The sequence below is a fragment of the Bufo bufo genome, chromosome 2 (assembly GCF_905171765.1).
Source record: "Bufo bufo chromosome 2, aBufBuf1.1, whole genome shotgun sequence".
Classification (NCBI taxonomy): Eukaryota; Metazoa; Chordata; class Amphibia; order Anura; family Bufonidae; genus Bufo; species Bufo bufo.
The window spans coordinates 559,601,430-559,627,141 of record NC_053390.1 but is presented as its reverse complement, the minus strand read 5'-3'; the positions used below and the strand labels follow the sequence as shown (position 1 = coordinate 559,627,141).

Genomic DNA, 25,712 nt, shown 5'->3' with positions numbered 1-25,712 from the left:
CCAGTTGACTTGAAGGCAAGTGAAAATTAAAGAAGCAGCTGCTTCATATACAACACAAAGCAAAAAACAATAACACTTAAAGGCTGGGAGCTCTTCTGCAACTACAGTAGTTTTATTTATTTTTTTATTGTACAGTAGTTTTTATTTTTTTATTGTTCCGTAGTATTTATTTTTTTAGTACATTGTTTTTTATTTTTTATCTTTTTCTATTGCTGAATGAATGTATAATGAAAAAAATGGAAGCAACTTTGCAAATTGCCTTAATTAATATATCCTATCATTCTGAAGCTCCTGTCAGAGCTATATTTACCTAGTTGATGAACATTCTCCATGTCTACAGTTTACAAGAAACTGTCATATATTCCCTCCCACCTTTCTGTCCTTGAGAAAACTTCTGAGCTGCATATTGTGACATAAATAATATACTGTATGTGTATAACATGATCACTAGTGTTGAGTAAATCAAAGTTAAAGAAGTGGACTTTGATCCGAATTTAAGGAAAAATTTAATTAGTCTTGAAGCCGAATTTCCTTGCGCTTCATGGGAACAAATCTATTTTTCCTGAAATGGCAGTAAAAAATAAATAAAAACATACTCACCTCATCCATTTGCTCATGGAGAGGCTGCCATGGCCATATTGATTGGAGAAAGAATGTCAAATCTTGCACATGCTACTGTATGACGTGTACGTGCTTTGGTACATTTTATTAAATCAAGATGGCCGTGACTGCCTTCCGGTGAAGAGCCTGTGAGATCCAGCCCCCTGGATCTCACAGGCCGGAAGCTGTATGAGTAATACACACAGTATTACTCATACAGACACTGCATTCCAATACAGAAGTATTGGAATGCATTGTAAAGGATTAGACCCCCAAAAGTTCAAGTCCCAAAGTGGGACAAAAAATAAAGTGAAAATAAAAGTTGAAAAAATAAAGTGAAAATAAAAGTTGAAAAAATAAAGTTTTCCCCCCAAAAAATTAAAAGTTTCAAGTAAAAATAAACAAAAACGTTGTTTTCCCCAAATAAAGTTAAAAAAAATTGGTAAAAAATAAGGAGAAAAAAATAAGTATACACATTAGGTATCGTCGCGTCCGTATCGACCGGCTCTATTAAAATATCACATGACCTAACTCCTCAGATGAACACCGTAAAAAAATTTAAATAAAAACTGTGCTAAATAAACCATTTTTTTGTCACCTTACATCACAAAAAGTACAACAGCAAGCGATCAAAAAGGCGTTTGGCCACCAAAATAGTACCAATCTAACCGTCATATCATCCTGCAAAAAATGAGCCCCTACCTGAGACAATCGGCCAAAAAATAAAAAAACTATGGCTCAGAATATGGAGACACTAAAACATCATTTTTTTTGTTTTAAAAAAGCTGTTATTGTGTAAAACGTACATAAATAAAAGAAAGCATACATATTTGGTATTTCCGCGTTCGTATCGACCGGCTCTATAAAAATATCACATGAACGCAGATGAACACCGTAAAAAAAAATAATAATAAAAGCTGTGCTAAATAAACCATTTTTTGTCACCTTACATCACAAAAAGTGTAATAGTAAGCGATCAAAAAGTCACACGCACCCCAAAATAGTGCCAATAAAACCGTCATCTCATCCCGCAAAAATCATACCCTAACCAAGGTAATCGCGCAAAAACTGAAAAAATTATGGCTCTCAGACTATGGAAACACTAAAACATGAAATCATTGTGTAAAACTTACATAAATAAAAAAAAAGTATACATATTAGGTATCGCCGCATCCATATCGTCCGGCTCTATAAAAATATCACATGAACGCAGATGAACACCGTAAAAAATAAAAAATAAAAGCTGTGCCAAATAAACCATTTTTTGTCACCTTACATCACAAAAAGTGTAATAGCAAGCGATCAAAAAGTCATATGCACCCCAAAATAGTGCCAATAAACCGTCATCTCATCCCGCAAAAATCATACCCTACCCAAGGTAATCGCCAAAAAACTGAAAAAATTATGTCTCTCAGATTATGAAGAAAAACCAAAAAAGGGGGTCAGTCAGCACATACCATACCGCAGAAGCACATTGCTATGGCAGTGAACAACATTGAAAGACAGAAACATGCAATGCGACAATAAACTGCAATATAAAGTACAAAATTGCATAATAATAACAAGTGCTACACTATAAGTGCGAGATACTTGGCAAATCGTTTTGTACAAGAATATTTGAGCCCGTCTGCCGAGCGTCAAGGCGATCTCTGTTAGACGGGTTCCTACGCTAAATTCTACCTGTTAGGTGCCATGACGGCTACCATACACTTCAGGGAGTATAGGTTCCACATTCCTACGCCAAATTTTACCTGCTAGGTGCCATGACGGCTACCATATACTTCAGGGAGTGTAGGTTACACAGCAGGCCCACTCCACGACATCACCGGCGCCAAATGGCTACCAAGGACTGCAGTGAGAGTCCACAAACTATCTCACTCCTGGTGCCATGGCTTCAGTGAGTGAGGGGGAGCAGGCCTGACTATGTACTAACACTAATTAAAATCGGCCTATAGGGCAGACAGGGTGGTCAGGAGTGCATGACTGAGGAGGCAGCCACACCTCCAGTATAAACTGCAAAGAAAAACAAAAAAAGGGGGTCAGCACATCAGACTATGGAAACACTAAAACATGATTTTTTTTGCTTCAAAAAAGAAATAATTGTGTAAAACTTACATAAATAAAAAAAAGTATACATATTAGGTTTCGCCGCATCCGTGACAACCTGGTCTATAAAAATATCACATGATCTAACCTGTCAGATGAATGTTGTAAATAACAAAAAATAAAAACGGTGCCAAAACAGCTATTACTTGTTATCTTGCCTCACAAAAAGTGTAATATAGAGCAACCAAAAATCATATGTACCCTAAACTAGTACCAACAATACTGCCACTCTATCCCGTAGTTTCTAAAATGGGGCCACTTTTTTTGGAGTTTCTACTCTAGGGGTGCATCAGGGGGGCTTCAAATGGGACATGGTGTCAAAAAAAACAGTCCAGCAAAATCTGCCTTCCAAAAAATGTATGGCATTCCTTTCCTTCTGCGCCCTGCCGTGTGCCCGTACAGCTGTTTACGACCACATATGGGGTGTTTCTATAAACTACAGAATCAGGGCCATAAATATTGAGTTTGGTTTGGCTGTTAACCTTTGCTTTGTAACTGGAAAAAAATTATTAAAATGCAAAATCTGCCAAAAAAGTGAAATTTTGAAATTGTATCTCTATGTTCCATTAATTCTTGTGGAACACCAAAAGGGTTAACAAAGTTTGTAATATCAGTTTTGAATACCTTGAGGGGTGTAGTTTATAGAATGGGGTCATTTTTGGGTGGTTTCTATTATGTAAGCCTCGCAAAGTGACTTCAGACCTGAAAATTGGGTTTTTGAAAATTTCGGAAAAATTTCAAGATTTGCTTCTAAACTTCTAAGCCTTGTAACATCCCCAAAAAATTAAATATAATTCCCAAAATGATCCAAACATGAATTATACATATGGGGAATGTAAAGTAATAACTATTTTTGGAGGTATTACTATGTATTATAGAAATAGAGAAATTGAAACTTGGAAATGTGCAATGTTTTACACATTTTTGGTAAATTTGGTATTTTTTAATAAATAAAAATGATTTTTTTAAACTTCATTTTACCAGTGTCATGAAGTACAATATGTGACGAAAAAACAATTTCAGAATGGCCTGGATAAGTCAAAGCGTTTTAAAGTTATCAGCATTCAAAGTGACACTGGTCAGATTTGCAAAAAATGGCCAAGTCCGTAAGGGGTTAAATGGGTTCTCCAGGAATTACTTAAGATGGCCACCAGCAACCTGTCCTTGAATATGAGCAGGACTTGTTGCCACTTGCAGAGGTACCTAAATCGGTGCAGAGGTTCAGGCTTTATTACACATTACACTGATCTTCAATAGATGGTAATGATGTGATACTGCCTATGCCATCATGGCTGAGCAGCCTGACAGAAACGCTCACCAATGTGTAGTTTATGCAAGTGCCAAAGAGTAGTGTTAGTGAGGACCCACCACCTGACCCCTCTAGGCAGCTCTGAAAGTGGAGACAACCGGTCCAGCTCAAATTCTAAGACAGGTTACTTGCGGCCATTTTAAATCATTCCCGGAAAACCCATTTAAGATGGAATTTTTACAAGGGAAAAACAAAATCACTTTGTTTCAATTCCCTGTTAACAAAAGCACATTTTAAAAGGGAATAAAAGATCTTGGTTAGGCTACAAAAACCAAACTAACACTCCAGCACTGTAAAATGAGTAACTGGACTAGAAACACATATGGTAGTATAATAATAGAACATTATTCCGCACTGCAGCTGCTGAATAATGAAATGAAAAGTAAAGTATCTTTTCGCTTTAACATTTCCACATATTGATCATGATTATTTAGGCACCAGGCATGTTCTAGCATTGCCCATTTGTTAAAAAAGTCAAACTCTGTGTGATATATGCATTCATGGTTTGTACATGGTTGTTTGCTAGCTGTGATTCTTCTCATTGCATTGTAATATAACATGCTCACTTCATGAACTGATTGTTTTGTTAGTTGTTACCAGACTGCTGAAGAAGCTGAGCTACGACAGGTGGCCTCAAAGTAAAACTACCATTAGTAAACCAATGTAAATGAGTTAGAAATTGTTCCCAAGGTAAAAGTATAGCAATATTTCTAAGAAGCAGACACGTTCTGTGAGTATACCTTAACAAACAATCTATGAGGGATCTGATAACATTTTTGATGCCTAATTTTTCATGACTCTCAGAGAGGCCTATCACCACAATAAGGCCTCAGAGTGAGGCTTCAGCAGGCCATTCACATTAGATATGTGTCAGGTGAATTTCAGTGGGAATCTAATGTGTAAGGGTCGCTGCATTCTTCCACGATAGCAGATGTCAGAGGCGAAGAGGATCACCTATATAATTTTACTGAAAGCTCAAGATCATGATTTTCTTCACCCAAGGGCAAAAAAGTGCACTGTGCGATACAAAGAAGTGCACAAGTATGCCATCTACCACAAGCCCTCTCTGTAAGAGAAGGGTCACAATATACCAATGCCCTATCCTGAGCCGAAGCCTAGAAAGAGTCTGTTGTGATTCAGCTCCCACCTAGAGTGCCAACCCAGGTGTTGGCCAGAAGCCTAAAGTAAGGTCTGGCTACCCCAAAATGGGGACCCAAGGGGTTTCAGGGGGGTTAGGAACCTGATGGCCACACACATACAGCCTAGACTTTCAGGAGGTAACTCATAAGGGCACCACGTCCTTGTGACAGACAAATATGGGCAGTGAACGCACAGTGACATCAATAAATACATAATAAATGTATGCCATTAGGCTACTTTCACACTTGCGTTCGGAGCGGATCCGTCTGGTGTCTGCACAGACGGATCCGCTCTTATAATGCAAACGCTTGCATCCATTCAGAACGGATCCGTCTGCATAACTGTTTTTTTCAGATCTGATTTTTCACTTTGTGAAAACTCAGATCCGACAGTATATTCTAACACAGAGGCGTTCCCATGGTGATGGGGACGCTTCAAGTTAGAATATACTAAAAGAACTGTGTACATGACTGCCCCCTGCTGCCTGGCAGCACCCGATCTCTTACAGGGGACTGTGATCCGCACAATTAACCCCTCAGGTGCCGCACCTAAGGGGTTAATTGTGCGTATCATGGCCCCCTGTAAGAGATCGGGTGCTGCCAGGCAGCAGGGGGAAGACCCCCCCTCCCTCCCCTGTATTTAACTCATTGGTGGCCAGTGTGGCCCCCCTCCCTCCCTCCCCTGTATTTAACTCATTGGTGGCCAGTGCAGCCCCCCCTCCCTCCCCTGTATTTAACTCATTGGTGGCCAGTGCGGCCCCCCTTCCTCCCCTGTATTTAACTCATTGGTGGCCAGTGCGGCCCCCCCTCCCTCCCCTGTATTTAACTCATTGGTGGCCATTGCGGCCCCCCCTCCCTCCCTCCCCTGTATTTAACTCATTGGTGGCCAATGCGGCCCCCCCTGCTTCCCTCCCCTGTATTTAACTCATTGGTGGCCAGTGCAGCCCCCCCTCCCTTCCCTCCCCTGTATTAAATTCATTGGTGGCCAGTGCGGCCTCCCCTCCCCCCTAATTAAAATGACCGACCCCCCATCATTGGTGGCAGCGGAGAGTTCGGATCGGAGTCCCAGTTTAATCGCTGGGACTCCGATTGGTAACCATGGCAACCAGGACGCTACTGCAGTCCTGACTGCCATGGTTACTTAGCAATTTTAGAAGCATTATACTTACCTGCGATGTCTGTGACCGGCCGGGCGCTCCTCCTACTGGTAAGTGAAAGGTCTGTGCTATAAGCAATGCGCCGCACAGACCTTTCACTTGCCAGTAGGAGGAGCGCCCGGCTGGTCACAGACATCGCAGGTAAGTATAATGCTTCTAAAATTGCTAAGTAACCATGGCAGCCAGGACTGCAGTAGCGTCCTGGTTGCCATGGTTACCGATCGGAGTCCCAGTTTAAACATAGAGGCGTTCCCATGGTGATGGGGACGCTTCAAGTTAAAATATACCATCGGATTGGAGAAAACTCCGATCTGATGGTATATTAATAGGGACTCCTGACTTTACATTGAAAGTCAATTGGGGACGGATCCATTTGCAATTGCACCATATTGTGTCAACGTCAAATGGATCCGTTCCCATTGACTTGCATTGTAAGTCTGGACGGATCCGTTTGGCTCCGCACAGCCAGGCGGACACCTGAACGCTGCAAGCCGCGTTTTGGTGTCCGCCTCCAGAGCGGAATGGAGGCGGAACAGAGCCAAACTGATTCATTCTGAGTGGATCCGCATCCACTCAGAATGCATTGGGGCTGTACGGATCCGTTCGGGGCCGCTTGTGAGAGCCTTCAAACGGAACTCACAAGCGGAACCCCGAACGCAAGTGTGAAAGTAGACTTAAGGTCCAGACATTCTTCCAGAATTATAAAAAAATCGCTCATCTTGAAGAAGGCCTGGGCAAGGAGAGGTGAGTCCATTCAACATGTAACTAAGTGAAGTGTAGTCAAATGTGCCATCACTCTATAAGTTCCCACCCCCAGTGAGTTAGGTTACCGAAGGGTCACCCTTTATGGGGCACTTTGCACCTTTCAACAACTCAGCCTATGGCTGTGATCCAGTGGGTTCAAGTCACTTACAGGTAGCCATCAGTTAACCTGTGTATTTGGCCAGAAGCTGGAAGGAAGGAAAACATGGCCAAGTTGGTGTCAGAATTACACAACTCCATACATTGTGTAGTGGTCAGAGCTGGTTACTGTAGTGCATCTCCTATTGAAGCGAATGGTAGCAGTGCTGCAGTAATCATTTTGGTCCATTACACAATAGATAGAGCTGTCATTCAAATGCCCCCTTGCAGCGCTGGAACTACTTTGAAACAGCTGATCGGCAGTGGGTGTGGGTTGTTGGCCCCCCACCAATCAGATATTGATGGCCTATCGTTTAAAAAGCAAATACATTTTTTGTATCTTATGGTTAGTATTTTTACTCATTTTAATTTTCATTTACTTCACATTGTATTTTTTATCTCCATTGCTTATACTTTTCCATGAAACTTTGAAAAATATGTTTGCTCTGTATATGCAGCTCAATACCACTGCTGTTCAAAGTAATGAAATCCCTTTTTCTCCTCTACTTACCTCGCCGAAGCTGCTGCTCTTCTGTAAACTCCAGGTCAAGCATGAGATCATCTTCATCCAATTCACAGGAGCCCAAATTATTTAACACATCCTGGGAAGAGAGACAAGAAGATGTTAAAGCATCCAAAGGAAAACAAGCTGGCCTCACACATTTTAGGCATAGTCAGATTTTTGCATTATCGCTGCCACTATGGCTCCATCAAAGTGATAACGTAAATCTCTTCATGGATGCCAAAAGCATCACATTGTATTGTCTAAGCAGGAATGGGATTAGCAAAACATATCATCATACAGCGTGTATTTGGGGACCACATACGGAAATAGGTCTTATTTACCACACAGTTGAATCCTCTGTCACTGTAGCAAGGTATACAGGTAAAAGTTGAATTCCCAGTAGTTGGCCATTGTATAAACTCTGTCTCCAGAAACTGGGCCAATTATACAAATATAAAGTCTCCCATGTCACATCAGTTGTTCTCATTGAAATAAATGTTTGGAGGTGTTTTTGAGCATATTTTGAGGCAGAAGCTCACCAAAATCAGCACCAAAGAACTCTATGTGGACTGGACTTTACTGCTTTCTTATCCTTTAGGGTACTTTCACACTAGCGTTATTCTTTTCCGGCATTGAGTTCCGTCCTAGGGACTCAATACCGGAAAAGAACTGATCAGTTTTATCCTAATGCATATTGAATAGAGAGCAATCCGTTCAGGATGCATCAGGATCAGTGATGGTCAGTTCGCAGTGCCAGGAGCAGATTTGAAATCAAATGCAGTCACCGGGAGCAGGCAGTTCTGAGAACAGCCGCCGGGGGCCTTCATCGGGCTGTTCTCGGAACTACCTGCTCCCGGTGACCGCATTTGATTTCAGACCGGCTCCCAACACAGGCACAGGAAAGGGCTTACCTGTGCATCGCCGGACGGGTGAGTCTACCTTACTAAAGATGGCAGCCCGCATGTGTTCGCTGGCCTAACACTGCGAACTGACCATCACTGATCAGGATGTCCTCAGTTCAGTCTTTTTGACTTGGATGGAGGATGGAGATAATACTGCAGCATGCTACGGTTTTATCTCCGTCCAAAATCCCGGAACACTTGCCTGAATGCCGGATTTTTTCCCAATAAAATGCAATAATGCCAGATCCGGCCCCGAGTGTTCAGGCAAAACGGATCTGGCATTGCGGTCTCCGTATGGTCAGACCGCAAATAATGTGAAAAAAATAAATGCCTTATCCGTTTTTCCGGGTGACACCGGAGAAACTGATCCGGCATTTCAATGCATTTGTCATACGGATCCGGATCCTGATCCGTCTGACAAATGCCATCAGTTTGCATGCGTTTTGACGGATCCGGCAGGCATTTCCGGTGACGGAACTGCCTGCCGGAATCCTCTGCCGCAAGTGTGAAAGTACCCTTACTCTTATTCCTGTCCTATATTATAGTGAGGATTACCCTTCAGATAAGATCTCCACCCACAGCAGCAGTAAACTGACAATAGATTACCTATCTACAATATCAGTCAAAAGCTGGGACACAACTGTTCATTCTATGGTTCTTGTTTTTTTCTACATTGTACTTTCATATTGAAGACATGGATGTCGTGAAGGATTTCATATGAAATTAAGTTGTAAATAGAAAGTGTTAAAAAAGTGTTATAGAAGAAAACAAAAACAAAAACAATGAGGGATATGTATCAAGATTGGCATTCCCAAGTGATCAGTTTTGATCCCTCTGTGCTGGAGTAAGATGCACCAAATTTATTAAGAGGCAGATGCCAGTCCATTGAGGTCATTTTTCAAACTGTTTGCCCATAGCAACCAATCAGATTCCATGTTTCATTTTTCACAGCGCATTTGGAAAATGGTAGGTGGAATCTGATTGGTTGCTATGGGCAACTAAGCCAGTTCTACTTTACACCAGCTTGATAAATGACCCGACATGTGTCTAATAGTCCATGTGCCAGAAACTGAAGTCTATGTCAGCCAGGGGCTACAACTGGAGAATGTTATAGTAAATCAACTAGGCCGTGGAAAGCCCTGCCCCTCGATTCAAGCCCCATGCCTTTCCTAGTCACTTTGGAAATGTGTCGAGAAGCTCAAAATGTCACAAATTATGGTGAATATATGGTGTGCCCCATAATTAGCAAAAAATGTTATGCCACAACAGTGGTGTAAAACAATTTAGTAAATGCCCCTCAATATGTTTCATATTTTATATTGTTTATGTTCTTTTGCTTTGGTGACAGATTAGTATGCATAATCTTGGCTGGGTACAGAAATAGGAAGTGTTATACACAAGAGGAAAACGAACCAGAGTGATTTCTTTAGGCTACTTTCACATTTGTGTTGTGGTTTTCTGTTTAGTCCCTATGCATTCTGAATGGAAATAGATGCGTTCAGGATGTCTTCCATTCCAGCAGTGCTCCGTTTTGTGACCGGACACAAAACCGTTGCCAGCTGCGGTTTTGTGTCTGGTCTTAAAAATAGAAAAAAACGCATCCGGCACTAAAAACATTGTAGGTTAATGGTGATGGAGCCTAAAAAAATGGATTTGTCACCCTTTGACTTTCAATGTATTTAGTGATGGATCCGTTTTTTTCCGTTTCGATTTTACTCAACTGCATCCTAACAAAGCGGATGCATTCTGATGTGCAAAATCTAAACTGATCCATTTATTTCCGGTATTAAGATCCTCTGCCGGATCTCAATACCGGAATTAACAACGCAAGTGTGAAAGTAGCCTTACATGGTGAGAACGGATTAGGGGAATACTAATTGAAAGGAAATATTTATATGAAAGATGTACATGAGGTAAGCAACTATACGATCATATCTGTTAAACACCATAGAAATCCTGGAAAACCCCTTTAATGAAAACATTTTTTCTGAATCTTATCCCTCAATCTGCTCAGCTCCTCTTGCTCCATAACACACTGCTGTGTTTCATGGTGATGGGTTCTCATTAAAGGGATTCTCCAGGAATGATTTAAAATGGCTGCCAGTAACCTGTACTAGAATGTGAGGATGACTGGTTGTCTCCAGTTGCAGAGCTGTCTAGAGGGGTGAGGGGGTGGGGCCTCTCTGCACACTATGCTCTGGTACCTGCATATACTACATATTGGTGAGTGTTCCTGTCAGGCTGCTCAGCCATGGTGGCATATCATAGGCAGGATCATATCATTACCATCTATTATAGAGCAGTGTAGTGAGGCCCCGCCCCCAGTCAGTTCTTCAAGTGGAGGCAACCAGTCCTACTCACATTCTGGGACAGGCTGCTGGCAGTCATTTTCAATCATTCCCAGAGAACCTCTTTAATGATGGATATTAAGTTATGTCTGAATGGCTAATGCTGATCTCTGATACACAGTAGAGCCATTGGTATATTCAATTACTTACCTGTGACCCTTTTTCAGTACTATGTGATAGAGGGTGATAAAATATCATTTATCAAAATTAAAACTGTGAGACTAGTTTACTTTTCTGGTGATGTGATAAATCACCACACACATCAATGTCTACACATATATACACATTATGCTCAATTTATACCATGTTTGGCACTATATCAACAAACATTACACAGCAGGAAAATCATTGCAGGAGGGTGTCCATAAATGTGCCCTATAAACATTTTGTGGCCAGTGGACACTGAGATCCTGCAGTAGGAACTGTATTGAAACATACACATTTGCCCTGGTTTTCTCAAGATACTGCACTTTCCTCCCAAACCTCAAAAGCATAATAGATAGGTTAATTTGCCTGTATCTAGGGAAAATCAGACTGCGAACCCCATCGGAGACAGAAGTTGATGTGAGTGATGACAATCTCTGAACCGCAAGGTGCACTATGTATTGGCACTATGCAAGCAACAAAAATAAATGCATTAAGAGAGGACTATACATTTGTGTTTAACCCCTTCCTTCCCTTTGCTCCATCAGCAGTGGTTGTCAACAGCTGACACCCTGCTGCTATGTTGAGGATTGAAGCTAGCTCTGATCCTGGCTGTTTAACCTTTTAGATGTCAGCATCTAAGGGATTTGACAGATGCACTGCCTCCCCACCCCCACTGACACCGTGAGCACGATCGCAGGAGAGCGATGTGTTATCAAGGCAGTGGGAGCCTTAAGACGTCTACAATCAAAGTCTAACAGGTGTCTTATAGGCCTTAGTGTGCCTAGCATTATATAGTTCAATTCAGTGATAAAGTATTGCAGCCTATTTTACTAGTCATTGTGCCCATTATTGTCTTGTAGTGGGATTACAAAAATAAAAAAAGAGATAAAATGTAATATGTAAAAACGTTATTTATCACGGAAATTTTTTTACTTTTATTTATCAAAAGTAGGGTGTTATTTATGTCTCCCAGATTTAAGATAAAATAAGCTAAGTTAAAATAAGTTATATATTGTGAGGCAGTGACAGGCCTCATAGCAGTTAAGGGAGATGTATGGCAGGAGTTTCCATGTCTTCCCCATCAATCATCAGACCTGAAGCAGGCCCAGGTGCCATAATCACCTGGGGATAAAAGAATCCTCAAAGTGAGAGGGGGCAGAGAGTTTGAAACAGAGGCCGGCTGAGGCTCTGTGTGTGTGGTCTCAGCCGGGCTAGGCTGAGGGGCCACAAGGCTGGAAGATAGCCTGGAGTTTGGGGGACCAAGCGACACCTGCTTGGAAAGAGGGTCGTACGGCCAGAGTCAGGCGGACTGTTGAGCCTAAGTTCCCCAGACATACTGACCTTGCTACAGCCTGGGGGCTGGTATACAATTGGCTGAGGAAGCCGGACCTGATACAGTGTCTGAACAGTCCTTTATAGGTGAGTCAGAGAATATGTTATGTATTAGGTTGTGCCTAGCCGGGCAGGTGTTCATTTAAGTCGTTTTGTCGTGAATACTGCCAAATAAGTGCACCGTTTGGACATTAAATCCGTTATCCGGAAAGAAGTTTGTGATGGTGATCCACTGTAAAAAAGACGATCCCTTACAACATACAGTACAGACCAAAAGTTTGGACACACCTTCTCATTCAAAGAGTTTTCTTTATTTTCATGACTATGAAAATTGTAGATTCACACTGAAGGCATCAAAACTATGAATTAACACATGTGGAATTATATACATAACAAACAAGTGTGAAACAACTGAAAATATGTCATATTCTAGGTTCTTCAAAGTAGCCACCTTTTGCTTTGATTACTGCTTTGCACACTCTTGGCATTTTCTTGATGAGCCTCAAGAGGTAGTCCCCTGAAATGGTTTTCACTTCACAGGTGTGCCCTGTCAGGTTTAATAAGTGGGATTTCTTGCCTTATAAATGGGGTTGGGACCATCAGTTGCGTTGAGGAGAAGTCAGGTGGATACACAGCTGATAGTCCTACTGAATAGACTGTTAGAATTTGTATTATGGCAAGAAAAAAGCAGCTAAGTAAAGAAAAACGAGTGGCCATCATTACTTTAACAAATGAAGGTCAGTCAGTCAGCCGAAAAATTGGGAAAATTTTGAAAGTAAGGGCTATTTGACCATGAAGGAGAGTGATGGGGTGCTGCGCCAGATGACCTGGCCTCCACAGTCACCGGACCTGAACCCAATCGAGATGGTTTGGGGTGAGCTGGACCGCAGAGTGAAGGCAAAAGGGCCAACAAGTGCTAAGCATCTCTGGGAACTCCTTCAAGACTGTTGGAAGACCATTTCAGGTGACTACCTCTTGAAGCTCATCAAGAGAATGCCAAGAGTGTGCATAGCAGTAATCAAAGCAAAAGGTGGCTACTTTCAAGAACCTAGAATATGACATATTTTCAGTTGTTTCACACTTGTTTGTTATGTATATAATTCCACATGTGTTAATTCATAGTTTTGATGCCTTCATAGTCATGAAAATAAAGAAAACTCTTTGAATGAGAAGGTGTGTCCAAACTTTTGGTCTGTACTGTATATATTTCAAAATAGAGCCAATTAAAAATAGAACTCATCCCTTGAAAAACAAAAAATACAGTAAATTAAAAAGTTACGGGCTTTGGAATGTGTTAATAAAAAACAAAAACAAAAACAAAAAAAGAATCCCAGTGTCTTTTACTCCACAATAGGCCATGTCCTTATGGGGGTTAAAATTATTAATTTTGGTTTATTGAAATAAAAATAAATTTTGGAGGTGTTGCAGTTAATACTGCTAACATTTTAACTTCATCTCAGGCTGCTCATAAAATGCTATGTAAAGGATTTCTACCTGTCAGGTAAAGTAGTACAAAACATAATATAAAATAATTACAGGATGTACATGACTTCAGTAGTTGCTGACTGAGTATTGTATTAATGATTGTTATTAAAGTCTGGATACTGTTATATTATAGTTTGTATTATACAGTAGGAAAACAGAATTACACAGCAATGCGCTGGGTAACTATCTTATTAAAAAGTTGAAAAATGGTAATGGCAAAAAAAGAAGGTAAAAAGAAAAGTAAGGCCTTATTGCTCATTTGATTTTCTTGAGTCCTCCCGGTTATATGTTAGCTGGTTATGGGCTATTTAATGTCAGCCTACATGCATTTTATTTGCAGAATACAGCCTGGAATAAACAAAAGTCTATTTTGGTTGAAAATGCACAGCTATGCCTGATAAGAATTGTCCCAGATCCCCTTAATATTTTGGAATTGTTCTTGACAGCAGCTAATATGTAAATAATTTTACTTTGAGAAAAGTCTATTTCCAGGGGTTATAAGCAGGACTAAGCATCTGCCCTACCAGGCAAATGCCCTGTTGGCTGCGCCTTCTAATGCTTCAGCAGGCCACCAAACCCAGCATCTTAGTCACTTTGCCAGTCACTCACTGCTGCTGTGGTTATGGCGGCATGGTTCTGACTCACAAACGGCATGTAAATCCTCACAAACCTATGCCATCAGACCAGATAAAGACCTCCTTCTCTCTTCTGTGCACAGCTTTCTTTTTTCTGTATTTGTCGCCGGCAAACCACTAGACAGCATGGGGACGAGCGATAGCATAATGATTGCTCCTCTCAATCCTGCCGAGGAAATCGCTGTATGTTATATCATGAGGGAATGCTTCCATCCCGACAATCGCTTCCTCAGTCAGCCTGTGTAATAAAAGATTGCAATGGTTGAATAACTTAATAATTCCCCCTTGCATTGTTTATACTCTTAGATCAAGGGATTACATGGCTCAGAATTGAGTTTTCTCTGATTCTGGCCCTTGTTATAGGTTTTGACTGTGGGTGTTCATGATGTTTCTTGGTGCTCCTGATGGATATATACAGTATATCAGTCCAAAAGGGTTAAACCTAGAGATGAGCGAATTTCGTAAAGATCATGTAGGGTCTAATTTTCTCTCTTGCTCCCTCCCTCCCTCCATCTCTCTCTCTCTCCCTTCCTCTCTCTCTCCCTCCCACTCTCTCCATCTCTCTTTCTCCCCCTCCATCTCTGTCTCTTTCTCTCTCTTTCACCCACTCCCTTCCTCTCTCTCTTTCTCCACCCCCCCCCCCATTCCCTTTTCTTTGGAAAAATTCTTCTGAATCAAATCTCAAGAAATTCTGAAACTAATCAGAATTTTTAGTAAAATTTGCTCCAATTTTGATGGTAAAGAATCGATTTGCTCATCTCTATTTAAAACAATATAACAATAAATACATTTGTTTCTAAATACGAACCAATATATTTGCTGATGTGTTTTTCTATATGAAATAAAAAAAGGCAGTGGTCTTATTCAACCTACAAGTAAATATAGTGAGCACAGCAACTTTACAACTAATTCTCGCAGTGTTTCCTATCTGAGAAGCCAGTAACAGATCGTAATCACAGTATATAAAAATAACACTATAAATATCTCTAACTCATCTAGAGCAATGGACTTATTGATTTAGCTATTTATTGCACACCAAGGGACTCCAAGCTGACTCATGAAATCAAGAAAGAACAAAAAAGAAAGAAAGAAGAAACTCTGAAGATCTCCTAATAAAACCTCATGCTGAGATTCAAAATCCAGTAACAGTTGATTACGCAAAATAAGTCCCCCCCAAAAAAAAAAAAATTATGAACCTAGCAGCATTGCTCTGGCAATTTTACAATTGCTATACAGATTATATAGAAGCCAAGACTTGCTTTTTAATTAATATGAATATATGTTATTAATAAAGCAGAGCCAACTTCTTTGCCAGCTAAAAAATATATTTTGTTATTACCTCATATATTTTCTATACATTCCAGAAATTTGTTTTCTGCTTAACAGATTTTCGTAATATTCTTGTGGACAGAGTATTCTGCTGCAGAGGTTGAAATTCCCTTATTAACATGGACAAGTTTTTAATTTCATTTCAGGAATGAATATTTAAGCAGAGGCAATTTAATTTTATCTCCAGAAAGCAAACCTCTAATTATGGTTTCAGCTATTTAGTATACAGCCACTTAATTTATTACACAGGGAAAAGCATAATCAAACCAACCTTGGATTTTGTCAATTTGCACTTGTTATATTATTCAATGATATTCAAAAAAGCACATTTAAGCAAGTGCCGTCAACAGTTCATCGCAAATAGCTTAGGTTCTCAGCCTGGAGAGATGTCTGTAGGCAAGATCTTCTTGATCCATGCTTTTTCTAGCTGTAGTACAATTATGTAGTCTTAGAGGTATTTTAATTTGAGTTGCAGGTACTTTATTTAGGGATAGTGAGAAACACTGGTATAAAGGATACACCTGTGGAGATTTGCAGTGTAACTGTCATTCTGTTTTTATTTGTGTAATGTGTAGGGGCAGTGATACTGACCATTTTTGCAATATAATTTAATTACTGAAATCATACATTTCTATTAGAAAAATAGCTCTAGAGTGTCCCATTTTAAGCCTTAGAAACGCTCCTCTGTATTCAGTTTACATAACAGTGGAGACTTGCTCAAAAACTTACTGTGTTATGTAAACAGAAGACAGAGGAGCATTTCTAAGGTCAAAATAGGCCACTTTAGAGCTATTTTTCTAATAGAAATGTATGATTTCAGTAATTAAAGTATATTACAAAAATGGTCAGCATCACTGCCCCTACACATTACACAAATAAAAACAGAATGGCAGTTACACTTTAAAATAGGCCATCAATACTTGATTGGAGGGGGCTTGACTTTCAAAAACCATCAATTAGTTGAATGAAGGGCCTGATAAACCTATACTGGTTTTCACTTCTAAAGGAACTTCTCCACAAGTGATGGTAACGTCTGCTACTGATTGTACATGTAGAGAAAATGCTGCCCTCCATTTTTTGCAAAGCTAAATCAAAAGTGACAATCAACATGGCTCCATTCTGATTTTCTCATATATTTGTCTATATATTACTCTCTGGGTGGAAATTCAATGATAGATATTGACTAACCGGGTACAGAAGATGGTTAAATTGAGGCATGTCAATGAGTTTTCAATAGCAGAACAAGATAGTATAGAAAAGAACCCACTGTTTTTGTTATGCAATATAAAAGTGTTAAAGAGTATAGACACCTTTGACATGGAAAAATTATTTTTATATATGATAGTAGTTGAGTACTTGAGTAAATAAAAAGTAGCACTAAATATTAGACTACAATCTTCATTTATTTCAGACTTCCTGATATCTAGTTTGCAACCTCCTCCTAATTTCAGACATTTCTCATGTGGTCGTATCCCTCCCAATAATACATGCTGGAGGTGAGGTCTGAGTGTCCAGGATGATGCTGTCTTCACTAGCTCTCATGTATCAACACAGTTTAATTCCTGTACTTAATTACCTTTCTATAACTCATGAGGGATAACCTCTCACTTGTACATTAATTCTTCGAAGTGTACAGTCAGGTCCATAAATATTGGGACATCGACTTAATTCTAAATTTTTTGGCTCCATACACCACCATAATAGATTTGAAATAAAACGAACAAGATGTGCTTTAACTGCAGACTGTCAGCTTTAATATGAGGGTATTTACATCCAAATCAGGTGAACAGTGTAGGAATTACAACAGTTTGCATATGTGCCTCCCACTTGTTAAGGGACCAAAAGTAATGGGACATAATAATAATCATAAATCAAACTTTCACTTTTTAATACTTGGTTGCAAATCCTTTGCAGTCAATTACAGCCTGAAGTCTGGAACACATAGACATCACCAGACGCTGGGTTTCATCCTTGGTGATGCTCTGCCAGGCCTCTACTGCAACTGTCTTCAGTTCCTGCTTGTTCTTGGGGTATTTTCCCCTCAGTTTTGTCTTCAGCAAGTGAAATGCATGCTCAATCAGATACAGGTCAGGTGATTGACTTGAACATTGCATACCATTCCACTTCTTTCCCTTAAAAAACTCTTTGGTTGCTTTTGCAGTATGCTTTGGGTCATTGTCCATCTGCACTGTGAAGCGCCGTCCAATGAGTTCTGAAGCATTTGGCTGAATATGAGCAGATAATATTGCCCAAAACACTTCAGAATTCATCCTGCTGCTTTTGTCAGCAGTCACATCATCAATAAATACAAGAGAACCAGTTCCATTGGCAGCCATACATGCCCACGCCATAACACTACCGCCACCATGCTTCACTTATGAGGTGGTATGCTTAGGATCATGAGCAGTTCCTTTCCTTCTCCATACTCTTCTCTTCCCATTACTCTGGTACAAGTTGCACTTGGTCTCATCTGTCCATAGGATGTTGTTCCAGAACTGTGAAGGCTTTTTTAGATGTCATTTGGCAAACTCTAATCTGGCCTTCCTGTTTTTGAGGCTCACAAATGGTTTACATCTTGTGGTGAACCCTCTGTATTCACACTGGTGAAGTCTTCTCTTGATTGTTGACTTTGACACACATACACCTACCTCCTGGAGAGTGTTCTTGATCTGGCCAACTTTTGTGAAGGGTGTTTTCTTCACCAGCGAAATAATTCTTTCGTCATCCACCACAGTTGTTTTCCTTGGTCTTCCGGGTCTTTTGGTGTTGCTGAGCTCACCGGTGTGTTCCTTCTTTTTAGGAATGTTCCAAACAGTTGTTTTGGCCACGCCTAATGTTTTTGCTATCTCTCTGATGGGTTTGTTTTGTTTTTTCAGCCTAATGATGGCTTGCTTCACTGATAGTGACAGCTCTTTGGATCTCATCTTGAGAGTTGACAGCAACAGATTTCAAATGCAAATAGCACACTTGAAATGAACTCTGGACCTTTTATCTGCTCATTGTAATTGGAATAATGAGGGAATAACACACACCTGGCCATGGAACAGCTGAGAAGCCAATTGACCCATTACTTGTGATCCCTTAACAAGTGGGAGGCACATATGCAAACTTTTGTAATTCCTACACTGTTCGTTTGATTTGGATGTAAATATCCTCAAATTAAAGCTCACAGTCTGCAGTTAAAGCACATCTTGTTCATTTCATTTCAAATCCATTGTAGTGGTGTATAGAGCCCAAAATGTTAGAATTGTGTGGGCTATCTAGGGCCAGTTTGAGCTGCCCTCTATGGTTTTCCCACATGTTCCTCACTGTGATCTGCAGTGTACAACATCCTCGTCCTTGCTAAAAATAAGAAGAGGGACAAAAAACACTGTTCTGACAGATTTATGTGAGATTCAGCAAAGCCAGCAGCTAAGTGAAGTAGTTTCACACACTCTGCACAAGCAAGATTGTAGGAAATAAAAGAGTGGTATACAGTATTTCAAAGGTTGCTCGTTTTTGCATTTAGGAAAAAAATGAACAATAAAAAAAAAAAATCATTGCAAAAGGTGTCCCATAGCCATCAAGCTTTTGCACTCAGTTCATAAACTGTTTAGCAGTGAAGAACAACTCAAATGGTGTACATACTTTAGAAGCAAACCGTAATGTAGCTATAGGGTCCTTGGAGAGCAGGGGCCCATTGAAAAATGTTTTTCTCTCCATTTTATTGAGTGATATCAGTCTGTACTGAGATGTACAAGAAAGTGGGAAATGCACTCAAGTCATTAAATAAACAATCTGGATTTCTTTTTTTTATTAAATTTTTTTATTGTTCATTGAAAGCTCTTAGCTGCCTCTTTATTCTGCATAAAATTACTCCAGTCTCGCCACTGCAGGATCACGTGACCCACAGTCTGACCACTAGGGTGATACAGCATCTGCTGTAAGATTCTCTATGCAGGCCTATCAGAGCCTCAACGTGAGTCTCATACACTTGCATAGGGAATTTTACATCTGGCTGAGACAGCAGATACTGTCTCAGCCTGGCGGAAAGACTGGGGGTCACATGATCCTGCATTACCGAGAGCAGAATAAGGAGGCCGTAAAGGGGTTTCACTGTACTACCCTAACCCTTATCAATGAACAAATGGAGGACTCAATAAAAATGAATAAATCTGGAGTGCTTATTTCAACTAAAGGATGCGTTAAAGAGACCTCCTACCCGTTTATTTGAAGTGTGGTGGTATCAAGCAGAATCTGAAGGGCCTAATTACTATCTTTGCTCTACTATGCTCCCCATGCTGCCCTCTATGTATAACCCTGCACAGCTGTATCTGTGCCAGTATCTTGTGCAGCAAATCTATATGGCAAGAGCCTCTTGTCAACACAAATACTTCCTTGTGCTTACTGGATGTGTTACGTTCAATTTTCTTGTTTGCTTCTAGTATTTTATATGGTTTTTCCGGTTTGCAATCTTTTTGTGCTTGACATTGTTCATGTGTACACTACATAAGAGTCTTTCAGCATCAGCGCATGACATGGCATATCGCACAGTTAACCATCCTTCCTTGACTAAACAAATGGTATTTGCTTATTAGTTACAATGAATTTAAAAGCCTTCGGAGTGAGTTTTTGAACATTTGTGCTAAGGACAAATAAGCACAGTCAAATGTATTTTAATGACTGCAACCAGGCACCACGACAGCTCAGAGCATCTTAGCAGTAGCTTCAATGACTTTAATGTTCTGGCTTCGCTCTCACTGCCTTTAGTTCATTCTGCTCTCCATTGCTTCTGGTATTTCTAGCTTTAGCTGCACAGTCAAAACACAGCACCTTCATATTCCACCAGGATTTGCTTAGCAAACACTCCGAATACAAATGTATGTAAATAGCAAGCTAGAACAGTTATGCACTCTGGAGGACACATTATGGATTTTGCAAAACAAAAATGATTCAGCTATGCCACTTGAGCACAAAAGTGTACCAATCTATAAGAAGTAAATATATTTCTCAGGAGCTTCTTACAGACATGGTGTACAACAAATACATCAAATGCACTGTACTCAGATTCAGCTTCTCATTACCCGCCTCAAATCCAGGACCTCTTTAATTTCAAATAGCTATCCATTCGTTCCTTCCTGACTGCCGAGGGAAACTAATAAAACATCCAGAGTTGCCTAATTCCTTATTGAACACCCAACAGACAACTTTAGAGGTCCTGATCACAGTAAAACTTTATTGCGTGTTACAGCCAAGTCTAATAAACCTAAACTGCAGTATAGATTTCAGTCTATTTCTAAGGAAGCAACCCTGCAGTTCAATAAGTCCTCTGCAGAGAACTGCTAAAGCCTACAGTACTTTATGATTAATATCATCTACTTAGAGTGTATTTTCCTGTTCATCATTCATCACCAATGACTATATCAAGATGACTCTAAATTAAGTATTAGTAGCTTTTAAAACAAACCATCCCGTAACTTCATATCTTAAAATCTCCTATGGTCGTTAGAAATGGACTGCTGATTTCATATATTGGATATAAAGAACACATCACAGGCTCAAAGGGTTTTTCACTTGGCAAGACAGCATAGACTAATACTTTCCTTTGTGACTGACCACTGTACCGTAATCCAATGTGTAAGGTCAGCTCTTCTATTATATTAAATCTGTGAGCCAAACTCTTCCGGAAAATGGAGCTCTGGAGTTAATGGGATAGCTTGTTGTCTGGCAGGTATTATACCAATTATGTTTTAAGTGCACACAGATTAATTGCTGTTTGCTTAAGTCTCTATTTCCTTTTTGGAGGACAGTGATGATGGGCATTTTCCCAAGTTGTTAACAGTTTAGTAACAATCCCTCCATTTGTATTGAACATGAACATAAATAATGCCATGGATAAAATACCTTCTTCGACCAGGCTAGTTTTAACAGACAGTGCACTGCCGAATCCAGTATGCCAAGTTCCTTGTACTAATGAATATACCTTATATTGTATTTCTAGTCTCTTCTGGTTGAACATATATGATCTGTTAATTTCATAAGTTAACTTTGCAATAAAAAATCCATTTGATTCTTCTTTGGATCTCTTCATTATATTTATAGCAAACCAATTATAGTGGAAATGTCTTCCCCTTCACCTTTCTACTCATTAAGAGGTGGTTTCCAGCCCATAGATATTAATGACCTATCCCCAAGATATCAATATCAGATTGTGTGGTTCCCACACCCAGGAACCTGGTGTTTTCGGCCGCTACCAATACAAAATATTGGGTAGAATTGGAAGCAAAAGCTCTGTCTATTGTGTAGAGGCCGTGCTGCATCTCAGCTCCCATTCTAGAATGGATCATGAAATGCAGATAACTAGAAAGAAATGGAGGTAATATGCATAATGGCAAAGGGTAAAGGAATTAGCCTTTAATCATTGTTGGCTCAGTCCACTGTTGTGTTGCAGTTCTGGAATCCTGGGTTTAAAGGCTATTGCAACCAACTGTAGCCTGTTTTGCGGTCCGCAAATTGTGGATACACAAAGCATAGATACCCGCCATGTGAATTTTGCAAAACGGAACATCCTGCCCTCTATAGAACAGTCCTATCCTTGTCTGTAAAATGGACCAGAATAGGACGTTTTTTTTGCAGGTCGAGACTGTTTCTACAATATAGTATTGGGGAGCAGAGCGGACACAGTATTGTGGGTGGCAGGATGGGGTGTTCAGATGGTGGGAGAATGATGGAAAAGTAGGAAACTAAGATGTATGTTTGTTAAACTCTGCAGAGAGATGACTGGAAGAAATTATCATAGCGGTCTGATCTGAAAGGAGAAGATGAGGAAAGAGAATATCTACATCAGAAGAGACGTCACTGGAGGTAAGAGGTATGTGGGGCTGAATTACCCTGTATGTTCTGTAGCGCTGTATGTAATGTTTTTCAAGTATGTCTTGGGGTTGTCAGTTTTTTTTTCCGTACGAGCACTGCCTTCTTTGATCTGTTTACCTGCTTACCACTGCAATTACATAGTGACATAGTAACTTAGTTTGGGCTGAAAAAAATACATATGTCTATTCAGTTCGGCCTGTTATCCTGCAAGTTGATCCAGAGAAAGGCAAAAAAAAAAAAACTCCTGTGAGGTAGAAGCCAATTTTCCTAACTTTAGGGGAATTGCTCTTCTCTGAACCCTCTCCAGTTCTGCTATGTCTGCTTTCTTCACACTAGCCCAGAACTGTATGTACACAGTAGTCCATGTGTGATCTGACTAGTGATTTATAAAGTGGTAGGACTATGTTCCCATTACGGGCATCTATGCCCCTTTTAATGCAACCCATTATCTTAATGTTTACTGTTCACTAAAATTCCTAGGTCCTTTTCAATGTCAGTGTTACCCAGAGTTTTACCATTTAGTATGTACGGGTGACTTGCCTTATTCCTTCCCATGTGCATAACCTTACATTTGTCAGTGTTAAACCTCATCTGCCACCTATCTGCCCAAGCCTCTAATCTATCCAGATCCCTCTGTAGTAGTATACTGTACTCTTCTGTGTTAATTACTTTGCACAGTTTAGTGTCATCTGAAAAAAACTGATATTTTACTGTGCAAGCCTTCTACAAGATCATTATTAAATATATTGAATAGAATAGGGCCCAATACTGACCACTGTGGTACCCAACTTTTATGTGGTACAGTATCAAATGCTTTGGAGAAGTCCAGATATAGGACATCCATTGATTAGCCACATCAAAGTCTATAACTTACCTCTTCATAGAAACTGATTAAATTAGTATGATATGACTGATCCCTCATGAAGCCATGCTGATATGGCGTTATTCACTTATTTTCATTGAGGTACTCCAAGATAGCTTCTCTTAGAAAACCTTTAACAGTTTTTGCACCCTTTTGCTAAGCCCCAATCCTATGGAATGTTCCCTGTCAATATAGAGTCCTTAAATATCAGAAATCAGCATCTAGCTATAACATTACTTAATTCTCTTTGGATATGGGGGTGTATGCCATCTGGTTTCGGCGATTTGTCTATTATAATCTTTTTAAGACGTCGCTGAACTTCTTCCTGGGTCAGACAGGGCACTTTTAATGGGGAATTTACTTTTACATTCTGCATTTTATCTGATCTGAGTTTATTTTCTTCGTGGAATACAGTGGAGAAAAAGCTTTGCTTTCTCCTCTTCGCTGTCTGCAACGCCCCCCTCGTCACTTTGTAAAGGGCCGACACCTTCAGATTTATAGTTTTTACCATTTAAATAATTTGGCAATAAATTTCTCTGTCTCTAGTTTGGCTGATTTTATTTGTCTTTTACATATTTAATTTTTTTCCTTGTAGTTTTTTTAATGCTTCCTTGCTACCCTCCCGTTTTAGTGATTTAAGTGTTTTCTTTTTGTTATTTAGTTTTTTGAAGTTTGGTATTTTTGTTCCTCCCTGAAGAAACACTCTTTTCAATGACAATTGGAAGCTTATAATTTTATGGTCACTATTTCCCAGATGTCCCGCAACCTGCACATTTGTTGTTTTGCCAGGTCTATTGGTTAGTACTAAATCCAGTATGGTTGGGTCCTGAACCAGTAATAATGTGGGCTATTGAGAGGCATAATGGGGGATAATGAGGCATAACGGGGGCTAATAAGGCATATGGGAGCTAATGAGACATAAGGGGGCTAATGAGGCATAAGGGCTGATAATGGGGGCTAATGAGGCATAAGGGCTGATAATGGAGGCTAATGAGGCATAAGGGCTGATAATGGAGGCTAATGAGGCATAAGGGCTGATAATGGGGGCTAATCAGGCATTAGGGATTATAATGGGGGCTAATCAGGCATAAGGGCTGATATGGGGGCTAATGAGGCATAAGGGCTGATGAGAGGCATAATGGGGCTAATGAGAGGCATGTGGGCTGATATGGGGATGATGAGAGGCATAATGGGGGCTAATAAGAGGCATAATGGGGGCTAATGAGAGTCATAATAACAGTGTCATCCACAGATCCCCTATACCAGTGTCATCCACAGATGACGGCACAGCAGACGACTGAATAGCTTTTTTTGTAAGTAAATTGTTTTATTATAAATGTATCCCTGCATACTGCAATACTCTCGTATTTTGTAATCTTATTTATATATACTTATTTAGTTTTTTTCAGTAGTATGATTAAGTGGTGAAAATTATTAGTGCCCCCCCATTTTTGACTGTGGTATCTTATGTGCCCCCCCCTATATATTGTTCCTAGAGCCGCCACTGACCAGGGCCCATGAGCCTTTAGCTATGCGCCTTTAGATGTCTGTACTAAATATGGAAATGTGTCTGGTCAGGATAAATGACGGAGGAGTAAATGGCCAGGTCTTGAACTGATTAATTCATGAACATCAATGGGGAAAGGGAGTGATGACAATGTCTGTACAGTGCTGCGGAATATGTAAGTGCTATATAAATGATGGCACTGTATGACATTAGTCCCAGCCATGTAGGCAAAAATGCTCGCTATGCCGCCCAGAAGCGGCTTGTTTCACTACAGATTTTTTTCCTATGTTCTGGTTGATTAGCTTTTTAGATTGAAAGAGCATACAGGGAACAGATACGCCATTTATCAGTGTGAAGTTGTGTTTAGTAACACAACAGATTAGATTCAGAAATTGTTAGATAGTGCCTGGGATTTCTGTAATTGAGTAATTGGTAGCGAGGTCATGAAGATCACTGTTCTATGTGTCGTCAAGGAAATAGAAAAGGCCAAATGAGGTTTTCAGCATTTTCATAAAGTGTGTTCCATCAGTAATGTAGAACAGACAGTCTACCTTTCTTGATTTTTCTCGATGAATGAAATAAAACATTCAGCTGATA

The 25,712-nt window shown here is 40.1% G+C and overlaps 1 protein-coding gene across 2 annotated transcripts in view; it reads right to left on the bottom strand.

Moving 5' to 3' along the window:
• Positions 1-25,712, bottom strand: part of CCSER1 (coiled-coil serine rich protein 1) — a 1,167,669-nt gene that overhangs the window by 843,517 nt on the left and 298,440 nt on the right. For both annotated transcript variants that reach the window (XM_040418157.1, XM_040418158.1), the window contains exon 4: positions 7,723-7,813. In XM_040418157.1, coding sequence (XP_040274091.1) covers positions 7,723-7,813 — 91 coding nt within the window. The remainder of the gene's footprint in view (positions 1-7,722; positions 7,814-25,712) is intronic.